This window comes from Cucumis sativus, chromosome 5, assembly GCF_000004075.3.
Source record: "Cucumis sativus cultivar 9930 chromosome 5, Cucumber_9930_V3, whole genome shotgun sequence".
NCBI lineage: Eukaryota > Viridiplantae > Streptophyta > Magnoliopsida > Cucurbitales > Cucurbitaceae > Cucumis > Cucumis sativus.
In genome coordinates, this window is record NC_026659.2 from 17,182,259 (window position 1) to 17,196,905 (window position 14,647).

Sequence of the window (14,647 nt, forward strand, 5' to 3'; positions counted from 1 at the left end):
CATGCGCACAGCCATAAAATTAAATTTTGATTTAAAACAACAATTCCACATGTGAATTCTGAGGTTTTGAATTGGATCCTCCCTCGTCCCTTCCATGTTTGAACTCATAATCATAGCACGCTTGAAAAGAAAAAAGGAATTTGGCATGTGCAACGCATGGACCGTGTTGAATTTGAATATCTTCTATGGCCACCTCAGAAAAAGCAAAGTAAAAGGCATGTGCTGAAAACATTATGTCCTTAATTTACCTTTAAATATTTGCGAAAGTTGGGATTCATAAAGCTACCAACCGCACAAAGCCTCTCTTTTCTTGTTCTTCACCCATTTCTCTTTGCGGACTTTGGTTTGAAGCTCTCAGCCAGCTCCATTAATGGCGTCCTTCCTCAGTTCTTCCACATCAATTTCTTCCCTGAGAATACCCACCTCTCCTCTGCTCTCTCAAACCCAAACTCTTTTGCCTTTTAATCTCTCACAATCACAATCTTTCTCTTCTCCAGCATTACGATCTTCATCATCCGTCTCAACTACCTCCAACAACTCCACAATCACATCACTTCTCTTCAAAAAATCCAAACCCAACTCAGATCATCCCAAATCCGGTAACTTCCAACTCTTTTTCTTTCCCATCTTCATCATATTAGTTTAATTAGACATGTAAAATTGATAATTTTTAAGTCGATCCATCAACTTTCTGGACGATGAACCTAACATGTCTTCACAGATTTGTTAGACCCAAAAGCAGAGCATTTGATAAATTTATTGAAGTTTTAATAGCACCTATATTTTCATTTTTGTTTATTTTAGTTACTATAGCTTAAGAGGTAGATTTCATTGTATATTGTAATTGAAGTAATTTAAGTTAGAATGTAGGCATGGTTAAGGCGTTTGGTTGAACTAATTAATGTTTTGGTTGTTCAGCAAGAGTACAAGAACTGTTCGTGTACGAGATAAACGAGCGAGACAGGGGAAGCCCAGCATTCCTAAAACTAAGCAAGAAGGCTGAGAATTCACTGGGGGATTTGGTCCCATTCAGCAACAAGCTCTACTCCGGCGACCTTCAGAAGCGGCTCGGCATAACGACCGGCCTCTGCGTCCTAATTCAGCACTTGCCTGAAAAGAAAGGGGACCGCTACGAGGCCATCTACAGCTTCTACTTTGGCGATTACGGCCACATAACCGTCCAAGGCGCCTACTTGACTTATCAAGACACCTACTTAGCCGTTACCGGCGGCAGTGGCATCTTTGAAGGCGTTTCCGGCCAGGTCAAGTTGCAGCAGATCGTTTTCCCTTTTAAGCTGTTCTACACCTTTTATTTGAAGGGGATCGCGGATTTGCCGGCTGAGTTGTTGGGGAAGCCTGTTCCGCCGTCTCCCACCGTCGAGCCAGCTCCTGCGGCCAAGGCTTGTGACCCTTCCGCCGCCATTCCTAACTTTACCGATTGAGGCTTTTAGTGCGGAACTGCTGGTTTTATAGATGGTTGTTTAGCGATGTAATATGGAGTGAAGTTTGTGTTTTGTAATAGTTTTCATTTTCTTTTTTCGGATTTCCTTAATGAAAAATTGTTTGGAAAACCTGTATTAATATTTTATTCAAACTCAGTATTCCCACATTGCTAAAAAGACATACCCGAAGCTCCTTCAACACCCCTACCTCTTGACCGTTAACACGTTACGTTCTTACATAAACATTGAGGCGTTACAAATCTGGTGCATTAACACTCTTATGACCATTACAAAAACTCACCGCATACTCGTTATCACGAGTACAATTTAGATTTAGTATTATGTCTCTTCGTGACATCAAAGTCCTCATTGAGTACAATGAGGACAATTTAGATTTACCTGGGTAATCCAGAGTCGAACACATATAATTGATTCAAGATATTAGTTCTGATGTATGCATTGTATGCGATTAAGTAATGCTATGACTTTGATGTGATATATCTCGTTCAACCAACTTATACTTAAGGCGTTCTCCTCTCTCGAGTTATTAAACGCCACCCATGGTCACCTCTCGGAATCTATATGATTAAGTGTGCTTAGGAGGGATATATCTACAAGATTTCACTTATCAAACATATAGAGCTTCACAATTAAGGACAACAACCTCTCGGCACCTAATGTCAAGATTTCACTTCCTGCATGCATTAGCCTTATCGTTGTTACTTGCCCTTTCGGGTAGTTTGCGATTGTATGACCCAAACCTAAATTAAAAGTTAAAAGGAAAATTTTTGATTAAGGATGTAACTTGGTGTTTTGGACATTAAGGTGTTTTAATTTGAGTACATGTCAAGAGCTTAAGGTAAGGCAATCCGCAAGAAGGATTTGTGGTAAGACCTCTAAGTCTAAATGCTTACAAGAGAAAAAGTCTTCACGAGAAAAGTTGGTAGTTCGCGAAAGAAGTTATGCGATAAGACCTTGGAAAACTATTAAGTGGTTGATGTTATACGCAGAATGGTATTAGTCAAGAAGAAAGGTTTGACGAGAAGTTGTCAAATTTGATTTGACAAGGATTAACGTGTAAGATTAAGGTTTTAAGCATGACTAAAATAAATAGAAATTTTACGAGTGTAAGGTTGAAGTAGGATCTGGCAATCGAATAAAGAACTAAGGATGACTAATCCAAATTAAAATAGTAGTATAAATAGAGGATTTGGGTAACTAAGTAGGAGATGATCATAATTTTGTTGAAATATTGAAGTGCTGCCACTTGGTCTCCGTGAGAAGACTTTGGGAGAAGAGAAAAGTTGAAGAGTGAGTGATTTACTTTCAAAGTTTTGTGAGTGCTTTCCTTAATATTTTATGTCAAATGTTTCCTTATAAATCTCTACTAATTTGAGTTAATGATTACGATTCAAAATGATTCTAAAAGAGATTTATATGAAAAAGTGTTATGATATTCAAAGCATGATCTTAATGTTTATGATATATTGTTTGCAAACAATTAGTTACTTCCTTTGAATAAGCTAACTTTTATGTGCACCTAAAGAGTTAAAGGCCACCGTGAGTGTACATGACTACGTGGTGATGAAGTTGGCTAATGTGTTGAAAGAAGCGTATAATGCTTAGCGGCATGAGCAACAAGGACAAAACAAGATACTCTCGAATGCTGATGATTTAGTAGTCTAAACAAGAAGTTACATGATCTAACGTAGAGAGTGATTCGGGATCCTTGGCGAAATAAAATGGTTGCGAAATGATTTGTTAAGCATAAAGAAAGGTTTATGTGAAATGAAATAATTTGTTGGTGTGCTTAAATGACTTGATATTATTTTTGCGAAATGATTATGAAAAGGTATTGCAAAAAGTTTTCATAAAACCTTACTGAGTCTGTCAACTGACATTTTCAAAATCTATATTTCAGGATCAAACGTTTAGGCTAAGTAGAGAAGAAGGTTGAAGGATTTGCGCCGAAATGAGACAGCTACTAGGCTTTTAAGAGTTTATTTAATGTAAATTTAGATCAAAGTGTTCTAAGTTATGTTCATCTAAACACCCGTTATTAACAAAGTGTAAGTTTTGGTTGAATTGATCGCGTTAAGTTTTTCGCATTAAGAATGTCTTTGAATGTGTTTGGCGTGCGGTACGAATTTTGTTGCATTATGTTTTCTCTTGGTATTTTAAAAGGAATTGAAGTTGAATTAGTTGATAAGAAAATTTTAAGGTTGTAACTAAATCGCATTCTATTCTCATTACTTCGACGTTTTGGATGTATTACAGTTTAGGGTGTGACAGTGATTGACGTTGGCCAAGTGATAAACATAGCTCAACTAATGCCCCATAAGAATTATAAGTTAGACTCTATATCAAGAACTTATCACTAATTTAAACTACCAATAACATATTGACAAGTAAAAAGTGAAGAAATGTTAGATTGAAAAGGTATAAACATGTAATATATATTAAAGAATGTAAGTCTTTGGCCATTGAACAATCTGAACAACATATATTACAAAGAAAAGTAACTAGAAATGACAAGAAAGGAGAATGGAACTATCACAAGTTAGGGAAAATGAGAGTATGAAATCTTCTCTACACATAAGTGAAGTTTTCACTCTACAATGTGACCGGAGAAGAAGAGAACGAGATTTACAAACTAGGTTTTTGGCCCATGTGGGCTCTTCGGTCCATTCATACCTTTTCTACTCCTTGGTAGAGATGAAGTTCTTTTATAGACATCTTATAGGCGGAAAATTTCTATTATTTTGATCATGTCAATCCTGATAGCAACTTTGTCACGTTATATTAATCTTCAACTACCATCCTTGTCATCTAGTGACTCTTCCTCACGTGATGATGTGGTTCATGGCCTAGAGGTGTTAGTTGCCAAATGAGTTCCCATCACGTAGTCTTTGTGTGAGATATTCCTTGCGATTCACTAGTTTCTTTCTTTCTAATCATCCTGCGTTAAGTCATGAAAATCGCATAAAACAAACATAATACTTATCTAAGATGTATTTCTAAATACTTATGAATTTACAACATAAGTGAAACATGTTTCAAACCGATTATTCTACCTAAGAGGCCATAATAACTCTATTCTTACAAGTTATCACGTGACAACCCCACCCAAACCATGGTTAAATCGTCTTTAAAATCTTTCCTTAAAACTCTTTTGTCGTTGACATTTTTTTTATTAGAACTTGGAGGCTCACAAGCTCTCGATCACCCCCTCCCGCAAATTACAAGTAATTAATCTTCTTTCTTTCTTCTCTTTTATATCCCACCATTTTATTCTTTTCTCTGCCACAATGTCTGGAAAGAAAAATCTAGGTAAAGCTCTCAAGGAATATATGGCACCCAAACCAAGCCAAGAAGATGCCAGAAAAGTCCGTTCCAACGGTCTTGTGTTGGAATAACAAGTCACGCGTCAGCGCAAGGGATCGAAATGAAAAAGAAGAGATAGATAAAACAAAAAAGAAATCTCAAAGCCATTGATAATCAATGGAGTGGAAATAGGGTTTCCTAAAGATAAAATGGTTGGTTTATTAGCAATGCTTCAAGAAACGCAGGAAGAAGAGATAGATGATGAAGGGAAAGAAAAAGAACAAAAGGAAAAGGAGAAGAAGACGAGAAGTGAAAAAGAAGGGGAAGAGAAAATGAGGAGAGAAGACAAAGAAAAGAAAGAAAAAAGATAGAAAAGGAAGTACGTCAAGGAAGGAAAGAAACCACTTCCTTACCAATTGCACTCACAGAATTCAAAAGGGTTGCAAGAAAGGCCCAAGAAAAGGAGCAAGTAAAATCTAGGCTATTGAAGATCAAGCTTAAGGCGTCAAGGCGTCAAGGCGTCAAGGCATGAGAGAGAAGGGAAACAGGGAGCGGGAAGAGCTCCTCAACAAAGTTAAAAAGATAGCCCTCTCTGTAGAGAGAGATAAGACAAAGAAAACTCCAAGCGAACTGTGTGACGAGTTGGAGAAGGAACTGGAAGATGAAAATTCTCTAGAAGAGGTGATAAAACCTTCAAGAAAAAGGAAGGTTACGATGAAGAAGGTCTTCCAGTCTCTAATCTTCAGCATCTCAGTCGGCTTGATTCCAGAGGCTTCAATCTTCAACCGTTCGTCAGCGTTCGACGTACGGCAGCTCGTTTTCAGATGGCCACCATACGACAGTCTTCTCCGATTCCAGCGCACGGCTCCAATCGTCCGATCTTCAGCGCACAGTTGAGGACAGCCACAGTACGACAGTCTTCTCCTATTCTAGAAGTACGCGGGTTCTTCCCCGATTTCTTCATGTTTCCTTCTCTTAAGTTATTAAGTTTCTTTCCTTCTCCCCTCGTATGTTTGTATAAGTTACAAATGACAATTTCATTGTAATTTCTTTTATTTTACTGTCTCTGATTTCTTCAGGTTGCCTATCTTTCCCTCTCCCCTCGTATGTTATGAGTAAAATACTTGTGCCATATGAAAATTTTCAAGAAAAAAAAATTGTAAAAAAGATCTTGGATAGTTGGACTGAGAATAATTAATAACACCCTTATTTTTCATTACATGAAGTTTTCTATCCAGTTCTAATACTTTCAAATTGAGTAGGAACATACTTTTATTGTTTGAGGATATTCATTTAAAGTTATGAATAAAATGCTTGTGCCACTTAAACATTTTCAAGAAAAGAAATTGTAAAAGGTCTTGGCTAGCTGTACTAAGAATAATTAATAACATCCTTATTTCTCAAAACATGAAGTTTTCTATCCAGTTCTAATACTCTTTGGTATTGATAATATAACTCTTCTTTAAAGTATTCATCATTTTCTTTTCACTTCTAACATAAATATGTTGACATGAAATTTGACAAAAAAATGTCTTGTGATTTATCAGAAGGGCCATGGTATTTCTGAATCTCTCCTTAGTGAGGCAAAGAAAGTGACACGCATGTTTTTCCAACTTCTTTGTAAAGAAAAAATTAAAATCAAGTTGACTCCAGACAGTGGATACAAGTTTGTTGAAGAGAATAGGATGTTATTTCTCACACATGTAAACAGCCAAATTTTCTGTTGATAATTTCAAGAAGCCAATGCGAATTTAAAATTTTATATGCAGAGGGTATCAAAGAGTAGGGAAAAACATAACTAGAGGAGTTTCAGATATGCATGAAGCTATAGACGTGAGCTTGTCTTCATTTATTGAACAAGTTACTGATATTAACTTTCCATGTTATAGTGGAAGCCATCTATTTTTGTATTTTGTATTGCTAAACTTCTGTGCCTTCACGTTTGCAATTGTATACAGTGCTATAGGAAATTTAAACCAGGAACTGTGGAACTCTTGGCAAAACAATGGAGGGTAGTAACCAATGGTAAGCAAGTTGCTGAGAACGGCCACCGTCTCACGCACAAGCAACGTTTTAATCATAAGTGTTATGGCTATGATGAGATCCACCTTTGCGGTTGCTCTTCGTAACCTAAGGAGGTTCTCTTCCAGAAGTCCAGTTTCATCTCCAATCAATCAGCACAGGAACTTCCCACCTTCGTTTCTGGCAAGTCTATCTTCCTATTTCTGTTCCTTTCTTTGTCTTTTCATTTTGAGTTCTAAGATTTCCCTCTGATTGGAATGTTTCTCCTCTCTGGTGTATTGCTTTAGTTGAAAGCTTCGTTTCTGGCAACTATGGATGGTTAGTTGAAAGCTTCTCCAATATATGCATGGGTATGAATGTGATAATACTTTTCATCTGCTTGAAATTCTGAAATAACATTTGTTGGAATTCTTTCCTTTTTTTCTAGGCTTTTTCCTTGTTAGAATCCTAGAATAATTATGGAAAGATTATGGGAATGTATTCCTTATTTTCCTAAATCTTTTTCTTTTTTATTCCATTGTGTACTCTATTTATTCTCCCTTGTACCTATTGCTTTATTCATTAGAAAATAATAACAACACAAACAATCGTGGTTTTTCTCCCGGTACTCGGGTTTCCACGTAAATTGGTGTGAACTCGTTGTCTCTCTTTTCAATAACATTAAACAAGAGTTGAAAATGGTGTAATTTATTATGGTTTGTATCTGAAAACATTTGTGGGTTTTTGTTTTACTGAATGAATTTTCTGTTGACTTATTTACTAGAGTATTAGTTTGTTAGATTGATGTTGCTACATTTCAATAGGTAGTTACACATGACAAACATCAAAAGTATAAGGAGGTAAAATTTGTTCTTGAGAGGTACACAGACATTTTCCTCATATTTTCGAATACCACAAAGTTTTCTGTAAATATATAATTAGTCCTCAATTTGTTTATACCTCTGACGGATGAAGAATAGTGATAGAACACTGATACAGTGCTTCTGTTTTATTGATACCTTCAACAGAAATTACAGTATAAAAGAAAAAACAAGTAAAAGAACCTAACCCTATGCCCTTCTTTCAGAATAGTGATAGAACACTGATACAGTGCTTCCTCTCTTTCAAGGAATGTTGCAGCCCAATATCTTACCAAAATCTTCATGCCCTTCTTCCCTCCCCACCTCCCTATTTATAACTATCTAACTGCCTTATATAACTAACTACCCTTAGCCCTATCTAAATGTAGGTATCTATCAAATAGTTGAGAAGATGATGGAAGACTTAAACGGGGATGCTCATCCTGGTTCAAGCGATATGGAAAATCCTTAGTGAGTTTCTACCATATTTTCTCATAATAAGAAAATTGAAACGTACATGTCAAAATGTTATTGTATGTAGAAATTACAATTATAGAGGCTGTAGAACTACTATTGAAATGCACGACCATAATCTATAATATTATAAGCTTATTCTAGAATGGTGTCTTGAATGCTCTATTCTCACTCCCCTCCTACAATCCCTTTTCATACGGTACCAAGAACATCTTTGTAGATAGCTCATGGAACCAACAAAGATAATTTTGTTTCTAGTTTATAAAAATGAATGTTTCAGAGTCCCATTTTTAAAAAACATTATATGAACTCAATCTTATATACCAAAGAACAAATTTATCTCTACTTTTTCTCATGCTTTGTGTTATGTAAAGTAGATAAACATTACAAGAAAAAGGAGAAGGAGGAATTAGAAGGAAGTGTTATGGTTTAATTATAATATTTGTGTTGATTGATATTGTTAGAAAATCAGTGAGAAACCAAAAGGGGCAGCCATTGGAAATTATTTAATTGAAATTCTATTGCCTTTCTTCCCCCAATTTTTTTGTTTGGACTCTTTAACTTATCCCATGTCAAGAATCATAGAAATAAAGAAGAAAAGATTTTAAAACAAAATAATAAAACAATAAGATTGTTTGCATATACAATAAAAGAAAAGCTACTGGAATATAACTATGTGAGCTTTGTTTATATTTTCTTTTTGGTGGTATCTCTCTTTAGATATCAATTACATTTTAAAAATAAATAAATCAAAAGTTGAATATAATTGTTCGTTTGATTCTCATTTGGTTGTTGGGTTTTCAATTTTTAATTGGGATATTGTCCATTTCTTAGCATCCAAATTTGACATTCCTACATATATATATAAATCTCTTTTGTTAAAGATACTAGCCACTGAAATTTGTTATTTGTTTAGTTTCATTTAAGTTTAACTTTTAAAAATATCTTAAATTTATTAAAATGTAGGGTTATGGTTGGAGTCAAAGATAATGAAGAATGATGGGCAGCTAAGAGGTGGATGCTTTACTATTCCTTATCAGCACCACCCTAGGTTTACTTGCCTTAGCTTCTCTCCGTTTTTCTTATACTAGAGTATTGTGGTTAGATTTAATTGCAGTAGTGATATACATGGACTCAACATCTCCATTTATTCGATCTTTGTAGTATGGTTTATCAAATTAGTTCTCTAATGCCATATGGAAAAACTACCATGGTTTTAGTGTAGTTAAAAAACTTTTCCTTTAATCATTTCATATTTAAAGGTATGTATTTGTTTTTTGTTTCTTGATCTAATCTCATAGATTGTTGAACTGTTTTATATAGAACTGGAATAGAACTGTTTTAATTTCATATTGAACTTCTTAGTTTTTTTTTATTTTCTTTCCGCACAACTTTGGAAAATAAGGGTTTTTTATTTTTCCAATTAAATTTTGCTCCAAGTTGGAAAAATAAATTCTCTTTCTTTTAGATTATGCACAAGCTTTTAGAAGATTAAATGAAGTTTAGAAATGGGAAAAGAGTAAGAAGATTTTAAGAAGAAAAAGAAAAAAACTCACTTTTTCTTTTTCATTGTTTTGCATTGGTTAGATCTCAAGAAGTTCTTCTGTTTGTTTTTTTTCCTTTTGTTTCTAGCCTCGTTTTGACACCTATTGTTTATTTCTCTGTTGCTATTTGGCTTGCGTTTTTTTCAATTTGTTTAGAATGTTGTAGATTTATTTCGTGTTTAATTTTCTTATTGAATGTTGGCTATAGCGCGATGTTTATGGATTGAAGTTGGATTGTGCTAATGCTTGATAATTTCCTTTTCGATTGTTTGTTTTGAGGTTACATAAATCATATTAGGTGTCGTTGGATCTCTATAGTTTGACGGTGCATTTCTGAGTTTAGATGTGGAAATGGATTGGTATGTTAGATAGTTTTTTGTTGACCCAGTCTTTATAGTTCTTCACATTTAAGTCTTCATTGCTATATGTGAGTTAGAGTTAGATGTTAAAGTTCTTAGTTTTAATATTATTCTTATTTTGTTTGTAGATTTTAAGGAGTTAAGGATAACAATCGGTGAGACTTTGATCAGTTTTTAGTTATCTAATAGTGTTGTGGTGCTTAGAGGAGGGTGATGTCTCTGTTTCTTATTATTACATATACTTTGTGTTTTATGATTAAGAATGATGTTCATAACTCATTTTGTAATATGAACAAGAACAATATGTTTCTATGTTGTAAGTATATTGTAATGACCAACTATATGTATATGTTCAATGATATATATCCAATTTGTTAGTTATTTTATTTAAGGTTTGGGTTGATTCAAGAAATGTAAATAGTTCAATTGATCATGTTGCATACCATTGTTGGACTTCACGATAGGTGTAATATAATTATATGGGTATTTCAAATTGTACAATTTTTCATTTGAAAGAAAAAAAAGGTCATGACATGTAAAATGTGTCAAGAATAAACAAATTATTGACATTTATAAACTGTAAGTATATATTTACTTAACGCGTAAAAATTGTCAAACAAAAAACCCTCTTATTCTTGACACTAGATTACTTAACGCGTAAAAAGTGTCAGATAATCTTATATACTTGACGTTTTTTTCTTGTCAAGTATAATTGTACTTGACATTTAAAAATTGTCAAGTAAACCTCCCTTATTCTTGACACATTGAAAAGCGTCAAGTAAACAGATACTTAACAATTTTTAAGCGTCAAGTATTGCCAGTTTTGTAGCATTGAATGGTTTTTTGTTGATAAATGTTATTTAAGTTTCAGTTTTATATGTTAAACTGGTTATGAAAACATGTTTTATAAAACTGTTGCTCACTAAGTTTTTCGACTTACTCTTTCAAAAATGTTTTCCCTCTTTTTAGGTACAGATCATTGTCTATCTCTGTGTGCTAAACTTATTGCTGCCAAGCCAATTTAGGTTTCGATCATGAAAGGAAGGATTTATTAAAAGTATCATTATGTTTTATGAAAAGTCTACTTTCATGTCTTACATGCTTTACTTGGTATTCATAAAATGCATTTCCAAATGGGTTACACTACTATTTTTAAAGTATTTCTAAGGTTAAAAACTTCTAGTAACAAATGTTTTATGTTTTCAAGTAACGGTCAACTAAAGTTGTTTCAAAGGAAAGTTATTTGAATTGACATCATGCTACCTTTCATATCCAAAGCAGGTGATGTGGAAGGAGGTGTGACAAGTAAGTCTTCCATTTCAGAGGTAAAACTAGGTAGATGACAGTCTTCCATTTCATAGGTAAAACTGGGTAGATGGCTAGAGACATAGAGTGCAAGACATAATTTAGTTCTATATGCTTTTAGGTTAGTACGTATGTTATTCCCTTAAGGATCGAATCTAAGTCTTGAACAAGGGGCCACACCCTTTCATTGGCCCAAAAGGGATTCAATTTATAGGTTGGACCTTAAACCAATTGTTCAATAGGAGATCAGTGGGACTTAAGGAGCAAGATGTAATCTAGGCGGTAAAACAGTATTTTGACCAAACGGAGGTTACGAACAACTTGTGAAAGATTGGCTTACTAATAATGGTTATACTGATGGACACAAATTTATCTATAGTTAAGGGAGTGCAACTAAGGGACTTTAGTGAAATGACATGTTAGTCAACGAATATTAATTAGCTTAGTCTAAAAGGGTTTAACCAGCTAATCTCAGATTGTTAGAGTCCATGATCTATAGGTCCATTAGGCTCCCCTACTAGCTCATATGGAATTAACTTAGAACAATATGTTGGAGTAATTTGAATTGTTTGAATTAGGTAAAAAGAGAGAAACCAACAAATATATATAATATAATCGTCAGTTATAAGTTTGAGATAGAACTTTATGTTTAAATATTCGGACATGGATAAAAACAATTGAAAACTTGAAATATTTTCTTAAAAGTTTTGAGATATTTCCTTGAAACATGAAACCATAACATAACTTGGAAATATCATTTCAATAAACATTTATCAATAGCATAACTTGAAATAAAACTTGAGATCATGTTTAGCAAATCATTTTATGAGCTATTGCTTGGAAAGCTTGAAAACATGTTTAACAATAACATTTAGAAATCGATGTGTTACTTACAAGCTATTGCTTGTAAAGCGCATGTTTAATAAATAACGTTAGAAATATGATGTTACTCACAATACTTGTATAGATCTTTAGCCAGAAATTCCTCTTAATCCTCCTTGTCTGGAAAAATTTACATTTAATCCTTAATTAATTTCTTGAACATCAAAATATCCAAAATATCCAAAATTTCCCTTAAAATTCTAAGAAATATCAAGACAACCTAAAACAGGTCGAAAACAAACCAACGATGCCCATTGACATGACGAATAGGTTGGTCGTGCACGCATGGCCTAGGGCTTGCCACGTGCTAACCTCGCAATGCAGCTCTCACACGCGTGCTTGCCGCCTACCTCATGCGCCCATTGCGTGCTTGGTGCGCGTTAGTGCTCCCCACACACCGTGCGCCTTGCTAACCTCTTAAGGCAGGGTCATGCGCACAGCCTGAGCGCATGCCTTGCCTCTTGGTTGTGTGCGTGCAAATTGACCCAAAATAACCTTTATGACTAAAACACACGTCCATCTCGCCCATACATGCATCTCATAGCCACACTACCTAGAACACTGTTTTACTTCCAGAATTATGACTCATCTTTGAAAAATCAAAACTTTTTTGTATAAAACTTCCTTCTACAAAATTGCTTTAAATTGTCTTAACTTTCATACTTCAAATATGTAAAGGAAAATTTTAAGTAATAAGTCCTATAGCTCTCTAGAAGTGCACCTTGCTCAGATTCACTCGAGAAATGATCTTCTCGTCTTCTGTTGATCAAAATGCAAACCTCTTTGAATTCAAAATGCATAGTAGCACCCTCTAACAAATTAGACTCAATTTCTGAACTTTGAAGACTAATTTGAGTGATTTTGCATGAGTAAGTTGTGAATAAATTCAATACTGAATTAACCTATTTATAGAGTCCCTAACACGAGATTAAGTTGACACTTAATCTTTGACTAGACCCACCTCTTAAGCATGTACTTACACCTCAATAACTCCTCCATGTCCTTTTTTATCACAAAATGCATGGCGACATGATTATGACTCTTGAATTTATTTTAACCGATTGCTTAAAGCATGCCAAATATTTGATCCAAACGTATAGCTAGCCTTCTTGGCCTTCCTCGCATAGCTTAGCCACATAATCTCTTAACGCCGAGCCTTCCTTGTCTAGCCACAAGTCAAACATAAACTCCAAATGCATGATGTATGACCTTAAATGCCTAACTTTAAATGCAAGCTAACCTCTTTAGAGGTTGTGTTCCTTCTTTTGGCTGCCCAAACCATTCCAAAATAACCCCTAAACGCAAATATTTGGCAGCTAATCCTCTTGATAGTACGGTAGTAGCATCCAAATGTGCAAATGTGGTGGCAGGAGCAGGATCGGTCAAATCGTCCGCAGGTACATAAACAGCTTGAATAGAAGTTATGGACCCTTCCTTGGTAGAAGTAATTCTTTCTTGTAAGGAACCCATTTCGGTACTAAGAGTGGGTTGATAACCCACAGCCGAAGGCATTCTACCCAGTAACGCGGATACTTCGGATCCCGCTTAACACTTTGAGCCAAATTTTCAACTTTTCTCTTCCTCTTAAACCTAGAAAAATTGAATTCTTAAGCTTTCAAGTATTTTATTCTATTTCCTATAAATTTCATTTTCTCCTATCCTTGACCAACTTAATAATTTCCAAGGGTTTAAGAAATTTTAGAGTTTAACACTAGCGACTGCAAGTCAGTCTCAGGGATTATGATCTCTTACAGTAAAGTGACAATATTTGGAAATGGTGAGCTAAATAGCCAAGTGAGTGATGATTTTGAAAAACATGCTTTTAAAATAGTTATGCTTAGAGTTCACCTTTTTAACATAAATAAAGCATCATATAAATAACATATAAGCTTCTAAAACATTTCAACTTTGTAAATCCTTCTTTCTCTACAAATAATTTTTTATTTCAAAAGAATGATTTTATGTTAATTTTATTATCTAAAACTCAATCACGTTAGCTTGATAGCTCAATACTATCGTGTCTGATAAACTCGATCATGATATTATCCTACTTGAACTCGATCAAGATAATAGAGTAAAATCAATAACATCTTGTCTAAACTCGGTGGTAGCTAGCTAAGTGATGAGCAAAGCCCTATACCTCTGATACTCTGTGCACATTGACCATGGATAACTCATTGTATAGAATGAACATGGTTTAAAAGCTCTATCCATATTTATAACTTCAGTAGCTCAAATCTCTTTTGGAAATAGCAAAACTATTCTTGAAACATAGCTTTTAGATCTCACGCTTGACATAAACATATGCTTCTTCGTAAATCTTTTTTCGTATTTATTGCTCATACATCATGCTTTGAAATAAGATATAAATTATGCTTTCATAGGCTCATGGTTTTAGACATTTATTTTAAAATTATATTGAAATTCATGCTTGTAAATCTCATAAAAAATCAAAC

At 34.4% G+C, this 14,647-nt stretch overlaps 1 protein-coding gene and 1 long non-coding RNA gene across 3 annotated transcripts; both read left to right on the forward strand.

Moving 5' to 3' along the window:
* Positions 1–271: 271 nt before the first annotated feature.
* On the forward strand, positions 272–1,623 carry LOC101222233 (allene oxide cyclase, chloroplastic). Its single transcript, XM_004140289.3, has 2 exons — positions 272–599; positions 919–1,623. The coding sequence occupies exons 1-2, from the start codon at positions 371–373 to the stop codon at positions 1,440–1,442; spliced, it is 753 nt and encodes a 250-aa protein (XP_004140337.1). The 5' UTR covers positions 272–370; the 3' UTR covers positions 1,443–1,623.
* A 3,024-nt stretch (positions 1,624–4,647) lies between these two features.
* LOC101221993 lies at positions 4,648–10,367 on the forward strand. Of its 2 annotated transcripts, XR_004216460.1 has the most exons (5): positions 4,648–5,701; positions 6,725–7,138; positions 8,017–8,098; positions 9,068–10,004; positions 10,133–10,367. It is a non-coding gene; the product is annotated as an uncharacterized LOC101221993 (long non-coding RNA). The 2 variants fall into 2 exon arrangements; XR_004216461.1 differs by lacking the exon at positions 9,068–10,004.
* The last annotated feature ends 4,280 nt before the right edge of the window (positions 10,368–14,647 follow it).

Bases quoted from the DNA above. Each gene is read 5' to 3' on its own strand.
- LOC101222233 (XM_004140289.3), top strand. From the start codon at position 371: ATGGCGTCCTTCCTCAGTTCTTCCACATCAATTTCTTCCCTGAGAATA. The intron at 600-918 runs GTAACTTCCAAC...TTGGTTGTTCAG, and splicing joins CTCAGATCATCCCAAATCCG to CAAGAGTACAAGAACTGTTC.